We start from the raw sequence: 14,715 nt of genomic DNA, 5'->3' as shown, positions 1-14,715 counted from the left end.
CCTGTAGGATGCGAGGGAAGGCTGCAAGGAAAAGACGCGAGGATGGAGGATTCGAATGTAACTTTTTTTTATACATTGGAATACTTGATCACTCGAGCGTCACTTCATCGCGTCATCAGCAGCGCTCAAAGGATCTGCCCTTATGTTGTTGAAGTTTGTTTATTTAAGAAATTCATAATAAATAATAATAAAGCAAGATACCCTGTTGAAATATGTGAGATGTGTGGTTTATATAAACTGCAAAGGTAAAGTATAAATTAAAATGATTGTGACCGATGTGAAGGGGGAGGAGAATTTAGACGTGCGTCACGTTTAAGTCGATAAAACTCTTCCGCATAGGATACACCTGTGTATCCTCGCTCATGACTCCTCAGGAAGCCTCCTAACTCCTCGATCCTTGACTCCTCGCGGTGCAATTAGAGAATTGAGATGTCCTTCAAGATGGCTGAGCTCGATCGGTTTCCGGGTCATAGGATGGAGGACGGAGGAGCGAGGAGACGAGGAGGGATATTGAGAAGCACCCTATGTATAGTGCATACTTTACATTTTTGAGATTTTGCTTTGAGATTATAACATGACATACTTCAACTTTTAACACTATATTAGTTTAAATCTAAAGGCCTTTAAACTGCAGTTACAAATGCATAAATGTTTTGATGATTTAAAAATAAAAAAATTGATGATATATGAAATGATTTTAAAATTGAAAATATTTAAATATGATACTAAAACCGGCAGTAGGTGGCGGCAATCACTGTTAATGAGTGATTCATTGAATCATTAACTCAACCAATTCGTTCAAATGGACCGATTTCATTTCAGTAACAAAACACCACTGTGTGTTGCTTAAAGATGCAAAACAGTTCTGCCATGGCTTTGTTTGGAACTAGTTTCATCTGCAAAATAGAGCAACAGGCAATTTTTTAAACAGTGGTATAAAATCAAAATCGCATTTGCAACCGTGCTGATATTTGGGGGACTATATCATATGATATAAATATAGCCTAAAAGACAAATACTCATCCAGGGGCATTTTTTCAGCATTTTAATAGGGTAAATCACGCAGTGATAGCGTGCACTCTAAATGCTAAGTAGTCTAACCTAAACCGAAAAGGCTACATCACGCAGTATGTTTTTGTTTAGTTTTTGCAAAGTGATGGACATACTCGATTTAATTAGATAACAATAATTTACAGGCTCTATAAAAATAGCTATTTAAAACACATAACACATCAAATAAAATAAAAAGCACCAGAAAGTGCTGAACTCCCCTCAAGCCAGTCATAACTCAAATATTAATGTTAAATCAAATAAATAGTAATAAATAAGTTAAGAGTATTACAGTTATCTGCAGGTAGTGCAAAAAGACGGCCTTTGAGGTGTTTTTCATTCAGTTAATTAGCGAGTCTTCAGCAAGAACTGCCAAACCAATCAGATTACATCAAATTAAGCCTGTCATTTCATTCTTTAGAAAAAAAAAGTTCTTATAATAATTTTTCAAGAAATGCATTTAAGAACATTCTTACAAACTAGGACACCAATGCAGGGGTCATTTATTACACTCTGAAGTTACCTAGGGTTTGAACAGTCAAAATGCAGAAATTGGGATTAGTAGTTCTGAGGTGTAATGGAAATAAAGAAATTCTCAATCAAACCTGCGAGTCCCATCCCTGCCCAGTCAACTGATTCGGACAAGAAGGTGTGCAGGTTGGTCAGCGATGATTCCTCATTGCACTTGGTGATTAGGGTGTTGGCATCTGTACATAGTCCAAAGTGGTCTAACCCTTCTTTGAAGACAGGCAGCAGCAGGGTCTCACCTCCATTCCCGAGATTATCAAAGTCATCCATGTACTCTTCACTAGTATCATTATTCTCCACAGAGGAGGACGAAGATAGCGACATAACATCAAAAACCTCCATGAAAGGGCCCAGAATGTCTTCAACTTCCTTTACTTCAAATGAGGTCTCATTTGGGGTAGTTTCAATACTTTCATTGTTGGTGGTTGGTTCTGAACTGGTTTCTGCTATCTGTGTAGGATCTTGGATATCTTTACTCAATTCTGCTTCTTTTTGGACATTTTCGGGGACAACAGGACGGAGATGTTTGGTGGTGTTTGTTGGTCGTGTAAGTCTATAACTGAGCATTGATGGTTTCTTACCTGAACAGCTGGGTAAAAGTGATTTCTTTATTGTGGTCGTTGGCAAAAGATGATCACTAGTAGTTACAGAGGGCCTTGCAATCCCATATTTACCTACTTTCCCATCAGATAATACTGGATTTGGTTGAATGAGGGGTGATCTAGCCACTGGAGATTGTACTAAAGGTCTGGGGAGTTCTTTAGCAAGCTCTGTAGCTTTGTTAAAGGAGAAGGAACGGGTCATGGGTGGGCTGGTGGGGCAGGTTGCGCTCTTGATGTGGGTGAAACTCTGAGAGTGGACTATGCTCTCTTTAGAGGAAGACTTGATGCTGTCGTTGGACAGGGACAGTTTGCCCTGCAGGGTTCTTTGTTGGGATACATCACCAAGACAAGACCCTGAGGTGCCATAACGCCCATTACCACCACCACCACCATTACCACCATGCAGAATAGCTATACCATTATAGAGGGGATTCCCTGTGGAGAGGCGTTTGGGAGTAGTCATGCGGGGAATGGTTTTGCTAGGCTGGGGTATACTCCTGGGACAGCTACTTTGTGAAGTTGGGACTGCACTCTTACATTTAACTGCAGCTGCAGGGGAAGGCTTTTTAGTCACCATTACTGGGGACTGAGAATCTATAGTTATACTACTCTCCTCATCCAAGCAGCCAGACTGTTGAACTTTATTTCCACTGTCCTCTTCACCCTTTCTCCAATTTAGGGATGGCACACGTGTCAAACTATTGTGCCTGCCTATAGGTCCAACTTTAGACTCCATGGAGGAAACCGGGTGGGCTGATCCTTTGGGAAGGGGGGTCATGGTGGTGACTGAGGGATGGGAAGCAAACTTGGGAAGCCTGGAGACCATGTTGAGCTGTTTGACAGCGTTCCTTTCCATCAGCTAGGTTCACCACCATGGATGTGGACAAAACTGCAAAAAGGGAAAAAGAGACATGATGAAATATGAAAAAAGCTTTTTTTTGTTTGCAAGTTGTACACAACAGCCAGTGTTTTAATGCATGACATGGCCATTTCACATTATTTTACATGCACGTTCAGTGATTTAAAGACAGAAAAATTATGATGATAAGGCACGCAAGGGTAAGTGAAGTTTCAGTAGTTTCAACTCCTTTCCTTGGTGCTGAGCATGTTGCATTTTTGTTAGGACTACATCACTGCTGACCCCTGTCTGGGGTACAATTTAGTTGCTGTTGTGGGCAGATTACATGTTGAATCGGCGACAGGGGGTCACACATTAGACAACATTTCAAAAGGAAGAATCGCTTTGTCTGCTGGGTTTTTTTTTTTCACCACCTTGAATTTTGCAAAAAAAAACCCTATTTTTTCAAACTCGTCCTAGCCGGTTCATCCATCCGGTTTTTTTTTTTTTACCACTGTTCTCAAATAATGTGCGAACAAATTTGTCAAAGAGCACGACAGCACATCAATATGTACAGTTGTATCTCTGCAACTCTTTAGTGTAATCAGACTAGGGTGGGCGATATACCGGCAGACACGATTAGGCCTAACCGGTAGATATGTCAACGGGTACAGATTTTGGACTTTCATCTCTATCGTGGTAAGGCTCATGTGACGTTGCTGTGCTGCTTCATCACAAAAGCCTATTGTCTGCATTGCGGTTTAAAAACAGGTGATTTTAAACAGTTGAAACACAATAAGCAGCGAAATATAACTTATTTCAGTATATGCGCGTGCTCTCTGAGAGACTGTTTCTCAGCGCTGTCTGAGAGATGCAAGAAATGAAGCCGCTGCTCATGCTTTTTGCCATCTAATTAGGCTTGAACAGTTAAATACACATACCCATGTGTCAAACTGACCATGTATTTGCAAGTAAACAGTCATTTATGTCTTAAGTGAACATTAACAGTTGAGAGAGAAAACGCAGAAGTATATTGGATCCGTGAAGTCGGTCTTAAAGTGACAGCATCCAAAAAAAAAAAAAAAAAAAGAAAATCTCTCTGTTCTTGACTGAATCACTTTTGTAACTTTAATAAGAATAAATGTAGATTTAATTTACACAGTAAAGCCTATGCATTGTTTTTTATACATTTGATTACTTAATATTATTTTATATAGTATTTCTAGTGTTTGAAGTTTTTCAGGTTGGTCTATTTCATTTGTGTATTTGTTCTATTGTAGTTTTTTTTCTTTGCTCTTTCTTTATCACAGTTTACTTGTCTTCAGTAAGGTTGAGAGCTTTTTAAGCTAGTAGGCAATTAGTTTTTTAAATTATATTGAAAATGGTGATAAGAATTATGAAATTTCAATGGTATCAAAAATTTATATCATAAAAACCTTATTTAAAGCAAAAATAACTATATTGTGTTATATATCGTTATTGTGAAATACAATTACTCATATCGGAGTATAAGGCGTCATATCGCCCACCCCTAATTCAGACCAAACTTGGTACACGTCATCAAAAGCATGGCCTAAGGCTACTTGCTGTGTTTCAGTACAGCGCCACCAAGGAGATTTGAAAAAAAAAATATATACTATTTTTGCTAGTAACTTATGAACGGATTGCACAAAAATCATAAATCTGTTATCTTTTGATTCAGAGCAGCATACAGAGTTGAATTAAACCAAATTTTCCCATTTGACCATTTTGAATTTTGTCATAAAATGCACATTGGCATATTGTTACGAAACTTGGTATGTCATCGGCACAATGCTCAGTCAGTGATTATAATTGGAGCGCTGCTAACAGCACATTTCAAAGTTTCTGAAATGACAACCTTATTTAAATGGTGGATTGAATCCGAAATTGCAATGATTGCCAGTGATGATCACCATAGCAATGGACGAGGCAAAACAAACACTGATACTGTATGCCAAAACAGATTAGGCTAAGTCTTGGAGCATAAATGCAAATAATTGATCTACCACTTGTTCTGTTACTTTTTATAGGAAGATTGCACTTTTTGTATAATTCAATTATAGTAATTCAATAATAGTTCAATAATACAAAAATAAAATAAAAATGAATTGTATTACTTCAGTTTTACTTAGTATGGAGCACTGAGAAGTGCTGTTTATGTTGTTTAGTCATGCTTGAAAACAAGCAACACATTTGTTACTGCAGTTTCATGCAGTGTTCTTAATAAAATATTTTTTTATTTTTTTATTCAGTTATCTTTTGAGGCTGCTTAGTCACCTATGGTATCGATTTAGTATGGATTCTGGTATTGTACCGAAGCCAAATTTGTGGTATTGAGCCAACCCTAGGTGGCAACTTTAAGCTTTAGCTAATCACTCTGCAACTGTGTGTGACAGAATTCAAATTCTTATTTCTACTGAATCATTGCCTTAAGCCCGAACAAAATATTTTTTTTATGATTATCTAAAAAATTTAACCGCCATTCTAATTTGTTAAAAAAAAGTGACTTTTTGTCTTTTTTATTTTTCTCAGGCCATTTGTCAGACCCTTAACTTTCCCCACATCAGATCTAGACCATGCTGACAAAAAGTTATCTATTTTAGAAGATTAAATTCTTTATATGTGCCTGGTATTACCCCTTATGACTATTATGTTTATATTTTTGATTTTTGCGCACACAAAGTCTGCACTTCTCAAAACTTTGCACATATAGAGAAGAAGTCAAGAGGTGAACACACTTTGTTTCATGAATTTATGATACAGCAAATTCTAAACTGTCAGCCATTTTAACTGGAAAATGAAAGCTATTATATTAATGTTGCCCACTAGAGGGAGACGCAGAATAAGGAATCACCATGTTCTAACCAGATGTGATGTGATTCCAGTTGTAAGAAATGTTTTGGTCCAGACTCAACATATCTACAAGAAGAGACAAAAATCAACCACAACCCACAGCCAATCTGATGACCGTGTGGTGGGCTCTCTCTGCAAGTGCATTCATGCGTTCATGACCTCAAGGCTAGATTATTGTAATGCTCTACTGGCTGGTTGCCCTGCAGGGCTTAATAAACAAAATCCAGCTGATCCAAAATGCAGCAGCCATCTAGTTCTTTCTAGAACCAGGAAGTATGACCATATTAGCCCGGTTCTGTCAACACTGCATTGGCTCCCTATTAAACATTGCACACCTTTTAAAATCTTGCTAATTACTTACAAAGCACTAAATGGTTTAGCTCCTCAGTACTTGGGCGAGCTCTTACGCATTATAGTCCTTCACGTCTATTGCGGTTTCAAAATTCTGACCAGTTGATAATACCTAGAATACCAAAATCCAAGATCCTTTTCCTATTTAGTGCCCAAACTCTTCCTAGCGTTATTTGGGAGGAAGACACACTCTGTCAGTTTAGATCTAGATTAAAAACACATCTTTTTAACCTAGCATACACTCAACACATTATCACATTTGAGAATTTAATTGAGCTGGACGGTGACATCACATCACTGTTTTCTGCAGAGCTGCTTTATAGCCGAATGGAATTAATTTAATAATTGATGATCTGAATCAACACTGAACTGACTTCAGCTGAACAATGCTTTTTTTTTTTTTTTTTTAGAACTGTTTTACAGCCAATTTGTACTATGTTTGCATTATTGAATCATTATTTTTCCTTTTGATCACTGTAAAGCTGCTGTGAAACAATCTGTATTGTACAATGTAATCTGTATTGTACATTGTATAATGTATAATGTATTGTATAATGTACTGTAAGTGTCTCACCAAGAAAAATACACAGAATGTAAATACAATTTCCAACCAAAGGAAAACATATTCTTTCCACAAGTGTTGTTGCGAGTTGCTCTCTCACTGACATACCTGATTATTTTAGAGTTCATTATTTAAATGCAGTTTATCATTATGTAAAAAACAATAAAGCACAAGCATTTGTGTCAGGCTGTTATGTTGTATTGCTAAACGCAATGGTAGAATATTACAACCCGTCGGGACCTGATGTGAGATCCACCAATCAGAGAGGTTGGGAATCTCAATTGTTTTTTGATTGGGTTAAGTGAATGAAGAATATCTTCTGTTTTTTGGGGGCTCGAGCACCCACGGGATCAGTGCTTATGGTTGAACATTTTGTTCTAGCTAAGCCTAACATCTTAGTCCTTGTCCTCAGACTTCCCTTTGCTTGAAGGGGGTAATCATGAGTATGTCAAACAATAATGCTATTATATTGCATTATATTATATATAATATTTAATGCAGTCCTTGGGGCTTTGAAATTGCAAGCCAATGATATAAGGACTTTAAAAAAGAATCTATTGACATTTTCAACACAAGGAGGTATCATATGAGAGGCCCACACTTTCAGACAATACTCTGATTAAGATCAGAGAGCTGAAAGCCACGTGTGTACTATGATGAAGATTAACCTGATGCAGGGGCACAAAGCATTATTCATTCTATTCATTCAATATGTGACAAATGTTCAAAAGCCCTGTCCGTATTAATGAATTCACTGGAGGGATAAAGCATGACCAAGTGAAGATATCGCCATTTGCCAAAAGTTGGATACAAATTGTCTATTCAAAAGCAAGACAGAGGAACATGCCCTGTGACCAGAGAGATACTTCTGTATTGGAAACATGTTATCATGTGTATCACCCATTTTGCACAACACTGAGGGTGAATTAGACCGTTCCTTCCAACTAAGCAGTTTTAGTTCATCAACATTTCTGGGTTGTCTTGCTTACAAAGCCTTTTAAGGTAATTCTTCGCATCATCCAAGGTTCTCATCAAGTAATCAGTAACATAATGTATTATGGTATTACATAGATCTTTAGGACATTAGTATCTTTAGTATTTTTGAAATACTATGGTACATGAATTTTACAATCATCCATTATAGGACTAGGTGGTATGATGGTATGCCATGCAAAAGTAGAAATGTATCAACTGTTAGAGATTGTTATGTAGATATAGGCAACACAGCAGTCAGTGGGCAGCGGCTTCACATTGCTTTACATTTTGCAACACAGGCCAAGACAAGGAGGGACAATAGGGGCTTTCGCACCGAAAATAACTTTTCCATAGTTCCTAGAACTAATGGCAGACTACCCACTTTTGGCGTGTTCATACCACATGAACTGGGAAAATATTTATATCTAGGAATGCCTTTTGGTTGAACTAAATTAGCTCCTAAGTAAAGTAGGGTCTAACCCAGTACAATAGGAACTATCAGTGACGTAAGTGTACGCTGATTGAACACATGCAACAGGTATACGAAACAGCACCCGCCATTTTGAAAAAAGCTGTGTAAAAATGGCCCTAGGGGAATGTTTGGTTCTTGGGGAACCGCCCTGGTGGCTAGTACCTATAACTACCAAGTGCAAAAAGCCCCTATAGAAGTGTATTAAAGGGTTAGTTCACCCAAAAATGAAAATTCTGTCAGTAATTACTCACCCTCATGTTGTTCCAACCCCGTAAGACCTTCGTTCATCTTCGGAACACAAATTAAGATATTTTTGATTAAATCTGAGAGCTGGATCACTCCCCCATAGGCTTCTAAGACATTATAACTTGCTGGCCCAGAAAATGCATTAAAGACATCGTTAATATAGTCCAAGTGACTACAGTGGCTCAATCTCAAGTTTATAAAGTGACGAGAATACTTTTTGTGCGCAAAAAAAATAAACAAAATAACAACTTTATTCCACTATTCATTTCCTTCTCTCTGGGCCTCAAGTTTTTCACGTAGTGTAACTGCGCAGCACATCTGTGTTATACGTCGCACATAGGCTCATTATTGGCCGACGCTGGTCATGTGTGTGATGCGTGTGATGCACAACACAGAAGCACTGCGCTAAAACACTACGTGAAAAAACTCGAGGCCCAGAGAGAAGGAAATGAATAGTGGAATAAAGTTGTTATTTTTGTTTTTTTTTGCGCACAAAAAGTATTCTCATCGCTTTATAAACTTAAGATTGAGCCACTGTAGTCACTTGGACTATATTAACGATGTCTTTAATGCATTTTCTGGGCCAGCAAGTTATAACGTCTTTAGAAGCCTATTGAGGAGTGAGCCAGCTCTCAGATTTAATCACAAATATCTTAATTTGTGTTCCGAAGATGAACGAAGGTCATTTTTGGGTGAACTAACCCTTTAAGCACTATACTAGCAAAAGTTATTTTAGGGTTGCTGGGCAAGCAACTTTATATGCAGCATTAATATAATAAATCTGATGTATCAATTTTGCAATGCCTTTGAACGCAGGTAATTTTATTATAATAAAAAAAAAATATATATATATAGTTTAACTGTTTTAGTGTTAAGCTACATAAAATCAGGCTGTTTTTGCACTGTTCACTGCCATGTGGTTGTTATGAATAATCTATTTTGCTTTGTGTCCATCAAGTTCCAAATATCATCCATCCATTCATCTATCTTCCTTATCCACTGAAGGGAGTGCTGGCCTTTTGAGTCAGGGACCTTCTTGTTGAGCGGTGTACACTGAGCCATTGTGTGTGCCCAAATATAATGACATTAGATGATGTACATCGATTTTGAGAGCCAACCCCTAAATATCTATGATATTCTGGTCTGCAGATATGGTTCAGGTCTCTCCTTTATTATACAAGAGCACATGTGACAAAGAATGCGGTCATGCAAATATTCCAGGAAGTTCTCTTTTATCCTGCTGAGTCATTAAAAAAAAAAAGTGATGCTGTGCAACCCAGTGAATTGAATGATTAAAGATATAAGACTATCCACCTTATTTTTCACGAAAGAGCGGGCACAGCCATTTGTAATTTGAATGTGTCTGTCATTCAATTTTCACAATCAGTTCTTTTACCTGAAAAAAAAAAACATACCATACATTTTACAATGGTAAAACATACCATTATACTGCTTTATATTGCAAACTTTCAAATGTTATCATATTATTTTAATTTCAATTATAATCATAAACACACCGGTTTGTAGCACAAATAGTTTTACCAAAGTTTTACAGCACTTTGTTATTCTTAGTTATTTACCTGTGAATCGGAAGTCTTGCACATTAAAAAAAAAACAGCTTACTTGCAAAATAAGATGGATACAGCTACTGTAGCTATTTATCTACCGCTAAGACTCACGTTTGCTTTCCCTCATTATTTGCATTTGTACTGTCTGTTGAACCAAGTGAGTGAATGTGTTTGCAGTCAAACTCCCAGGCACACCCATGTTTATAAAATGACACATGATCAGGTGGTGCACATGGACACATGCATGAGACATCAAATACTGTCTGTCAGAGATCGACTATAATAAGACAGAATGACAGACATATACAGTTTGCTTATAATTATGATACATAGCCTACTCACTGATAATGTGTCAGAAATAACACTAAGGAAAATGATAATGATGGTTTAACAGTCCTCCCTGCCTACCAGTATATATATGCGTATATGTGTGTATATATATATATATATGTGTATATGTGTATATATATATATATATATATATATATATATATATATATATATATATATATATATATATATATATATATATTTATAAAACGGTTAGTTCCAATCCTTGATTCTGATTGGTCAATAACTGTGCTTTATTCACGATAAAACACGGCTATGACCGCTTCACCCAACTGTTCTATGTATCACTACACAACACCCCTAGCAACCACTCTTAGCAACTTAAACACATGTGTGATCTCATTGATATTGTTCATTGAAGCTATAGTAGAGTATTGTGAGAGATCGAGAAAGCGAGTGTAAAGTTACCTGCATTCACAGTAGACATTGCATTTTCCTTCAGGTCAGTCCTATATTCATAATAAAATAATCCGTTTGAATGTCCGCTGCGATATCTTGTCCTTTTAACAGTTAACCGTTAAGGGGTTTTCCCGTGCCTATAACGTTAGTCATTTGTCAGTTGCGTCTTCCTTCTCCGTGAAAACAAGTTTGAGTCTTTTCAATATAAAAGTCTTCTCTACCGACTGACTCATTCATAAGACAGTCTTTGCCGCCATCTTTTACTTCATGAAAGTTGCAAAGATAAATATTTTTCAGCTTTAATATTTGTATTGTGTGGCAACCGTTTTATAAAAGCAATAAGGTACTCGAGGCTAGTGCTGTATCGTGAATAAGTAACGGCTGAAGGGTTATTCACGATACAGCACAGCCTCTCGTACCTTATTGCTTACACATATATATATATATATATATATATATATATATATATATATATATATATATATATATATATATATATATATATATATATATACACTCACCTAAAGGATTATTAGGAACACCTGTTCAATTTCTCATTAATGCAATTATCTAATCAACCAATCACATGGCAGTTGCTTCAATGCATTTAGGGGTGTGGTCCTGGTCAAGACAATCTCCTGAACTCCAAACTGAATGTCAGAATGGGAAAGAAAGGTGATTTAAGCAATTTTGAGCGTGGCATGGTTGTTGGTGCCAGATGGGCCGGTCTGAGTATTTCACAATCTGCTCAGTTACTGGGATTTTCACGCACAACCATTTCTAGGGTTTACAAAGAATGGTGTGAAAAGGGAAAAACATCCAGTATGCGGCAGTCCTGTGGGCGAAAATGCCTTGTTGATGCTAGAGGTCAGAGGAGAATGGGCCGACTGATTCAAGCTGATAGAAGAGCAACTTTGACTGAAATAACCACTCGTTACAACCGAGGTATGCAGCAAAGCATCTGTGAAGCCACAACACGCATAACCTTGAGGCGGATGGGCTACAACATAGGGCTGCACAATTAATCGAATTTATAATCGCGATTACAATTACGGATGTCACAATTATGTAATCGTTTAAAGGCGCAATTACAACAAAAAAATGTTCACTTACATTATTCTGTGTGCTTAAGATGTGTTTTTGTTTGTCTTTCTATAGCTTATTTTAAAGGTGCAGTGTGTAATTTTTAGTGCCATCTAGTGGTGAGTTTGCTAATTGCAACCAACAGAAGTTATGGTGGCTGACAGGAAGTGATGTCGTCATCTGAGACAGCAGAGAGTAGCCAGTTAATCAATGAGGTTTCTTAATGATAAAATAAAAAAAATAGGTTTACTTAATTATTCAGTAAAACGATGTTATTGCGAATATTATTGTTACTTGTTGTTTATTGTGTCAGTGTTTTATTCGCTGACTTTAGCTATAGCTTCTTTGCATGAAGAACAACATAGTGACGAAACGCGTTTGTCCATTTAGGGCCACTGTAGAAACATGTCGATGTAAGCGGACCCGCTTCAATGTAAATTATGATAATCGGTAGTTAATAATCGCAATTACAATTTCAAGGGAATAATTGACAATTATGATTTTTGTCATAATCGTGCAGCCCTACTACAACAGCAGAAGACCCCATCGGGTACCACTCATCTCCACTACAAATAGGAAAAAGAGGCTACAATTTGCATGAGTTCACCAAAATTGGACAGTTGAAGACTGGAAAAATGTTGCCTGGTCTGATGAGTCTTGATTTCTGTTGAGACATTCAGATGGTAGAGTCAGAATTTGGTGTAAACAGAATGAGAACATGGATCCATCATGCCTTGTTACCACTGTGCAGGCTGGTGGTGGTGGTGTAATGGTGTGGGGGATGTTTTCTTGGCACACTTTAGGCCCCTTAGTGCCAATTGGGCATCGTTTAAATGCCACGGCCTACCTGAGCATTATTTCTGACCATGTCCATCCCTTTATGACCACCATGTACCCATCCTCTGATGGCTACTTCCAGCAGGATAATGCACCATGTCACAAAGCTCGAATCATTTCAAATTGGTTTCTTGAACATGACAATGAGTTCACTGTACTAAAATGGCCCCCACAGTCACCAGATCCACAAATCTCCATCAACTGCAAGATGCTATCCTATCAATATGGGCCAACATTTCTAAAGAATGCTTTCAGCACCTTGTTGAATCAATGCCACGTAGAATTAAGGCAGTTCTAAAGGCGAAAGGGGGTCAAACACAGTATTAGTAAGGTGTTCCTAATAATCCTGTGAAATGTTGGCCCATATTGATAGGATAGCATCTTGCAGTTGATGGAGATTTGTGGGATGCACATCCAGGGCACGAAGCTCCTGTTCCACCACATGCCAAAGATGCTCTATTGGGTTGAGATCTGGTGACTGTGGGGGCCATTTTAGTACAGTGAACTCATTATATATATATATTGATACGTTGATCCATATTGGCAGAAGTGAGAGACTGTACGTTTTGAATGTTTATATCTTCTAAATGCGAATTTTGTCATTGTTTTGGAGCACACTAGCTTATAGATAACAGTAAGGCTAACCTATTCATACTAAAAAACTAAAAACTTCAATTTCAATTTCATAGGGACTTTAAGGATAATCAAAGAACAAAAGAAAAAGAGAAAATCACTCACTGCTCTTGACTAAATTTGGATTAATAGATTAAGCTCTTGGATTAATCTATATTTAATTTACAGTTTATGCAGTAAAGACTGTGAAGTGTTTGATAACTTTATTAAATTTATGTATACTATATCCTACCTATTAGACCTACCTAAAAATCTTAAAGCACTGTTTACAAGGTTACATGTTCAAAAAAAATGAAAACAATAACTTGTTGTGTATTATGACAGGGCAAGAAAAAATCTGAACTGGTCTGACTGGGCCAATAGAAAAAAAAATAGGCCATGATATTAAGGGCATAGGTAAATGTGACATTTATTATAATGAGTTCATGTGAAAATTGTTTTAAGTTCACTTAAATTAAAATAAAAAATTTAATCGATTGAATGAATGAATGAATGAATGAATGAATGAATGAATGAATGAATGAATGAATGAATGAATGAATGAATGAATGAATGAATGAGTGAGTGAGTGAGTGAGTGAGTGAGTGAGTGAGTGAGTGAGTGAGTGAGTGAGTGAGTGAATGAATGAATGAATGAATGAATGAATGAATGAATGAATGATCATTCTAATCAGCAAGTACATGGCAGAAACTCAGCAATTTAGGCATGTAGACATGGTCAAGAAGACAATCTGCTGAAGAAAGGTGATAAGTGACTAAGAAACTGCTGATCTACTGGGATTTTCACACACAACAAAATCTCTAGGGTTTACAGAGAATGGTTTGAAAAAGAGAAAATATCCAGTGAGCGGCAGTTGTGTGGGTGAAAATGCCTTGTTGATGCCAGAGGTCTTAGGAGGCCAGACTGGATCAAGCTGATAGAAAGGCAACAGTAACTCATATAACCAAACGAATATGCAGAAGAGCATCTCTGAATGGACAACACGGCTACAGCAGCAGAAGACCACACCGATGCCACTCCTGTCAGCTAAGAACAATGGTTCTAAAGCAACAATTCACACAGGCTCACCAAAATTGGACAATAGAAGATTGGAAAAATGTTGCCTGGTTTATGAGTCTCATTTATGCTGCGACATTCAGATAGTGTCAGAATTTGGCATAAACATGAAAGCATGGATCCATCCTACCTATCAACAGTTCAGGATGCTGGTGGTGTAATAGTGTGAGGGACATTTTCCTGACAATCTTTGTGCCCCTTAGTACTAATTTAGTAGCCATTTTATGACCACTGTGTACCCATCGTCTGATGGCTTCTTCCAGCAGGATAACGCACCATGTCAAAAAGCT

At 37.3% G+C, this 14,715-nt stretch overlaps 1 protein-coding gene across 3 annotated transcripts in view; it reads right to left on the bottom strand.

Moving 5' to 3' along the window:
• Positions 1-14,715, bottom strand: part of ccser2b (coiled-coil serine-rich protein 2b) — an 83,108-nt gene that overhangs the window by 59,390 nt on the left and 9,003 nt on the right. For all 3 annotated transcript variants that reach the window (XM_084135687.1, XM_084135686.1, XM_084135688.1), the window contains exon 2: positions 1,656-3,069. In XM_084135687.1, coding sequence (XP_083991813.1) covers positions 1,656-3,036 — 1,381 coding nt within the window. In that variant the 5' untranslated portion in view covers positions 3,037-3,069. The remainder of the gene's footprint in view (positions 1-1,655; positions 3,070-14,715) is intronic.

The sequence above is a fragment of the Abramis brama genome (genome assembly GCF_963993115.1).
Source record: "Abramis brama genome assembly, chromosome: 14".
In the NCBI taxonomy this organism is placed as follows: domain Eukaryota; kingdom Metazoa; phylum Chordata; class Actinopteri; order Cypriniformes; family Leuciscidae; genus Abramis; species Abramis brama.
Note: the sequence above shows the minus strand (reverse complement) of the source record. Positions and strands in the feature narration are given on the sequence as shown.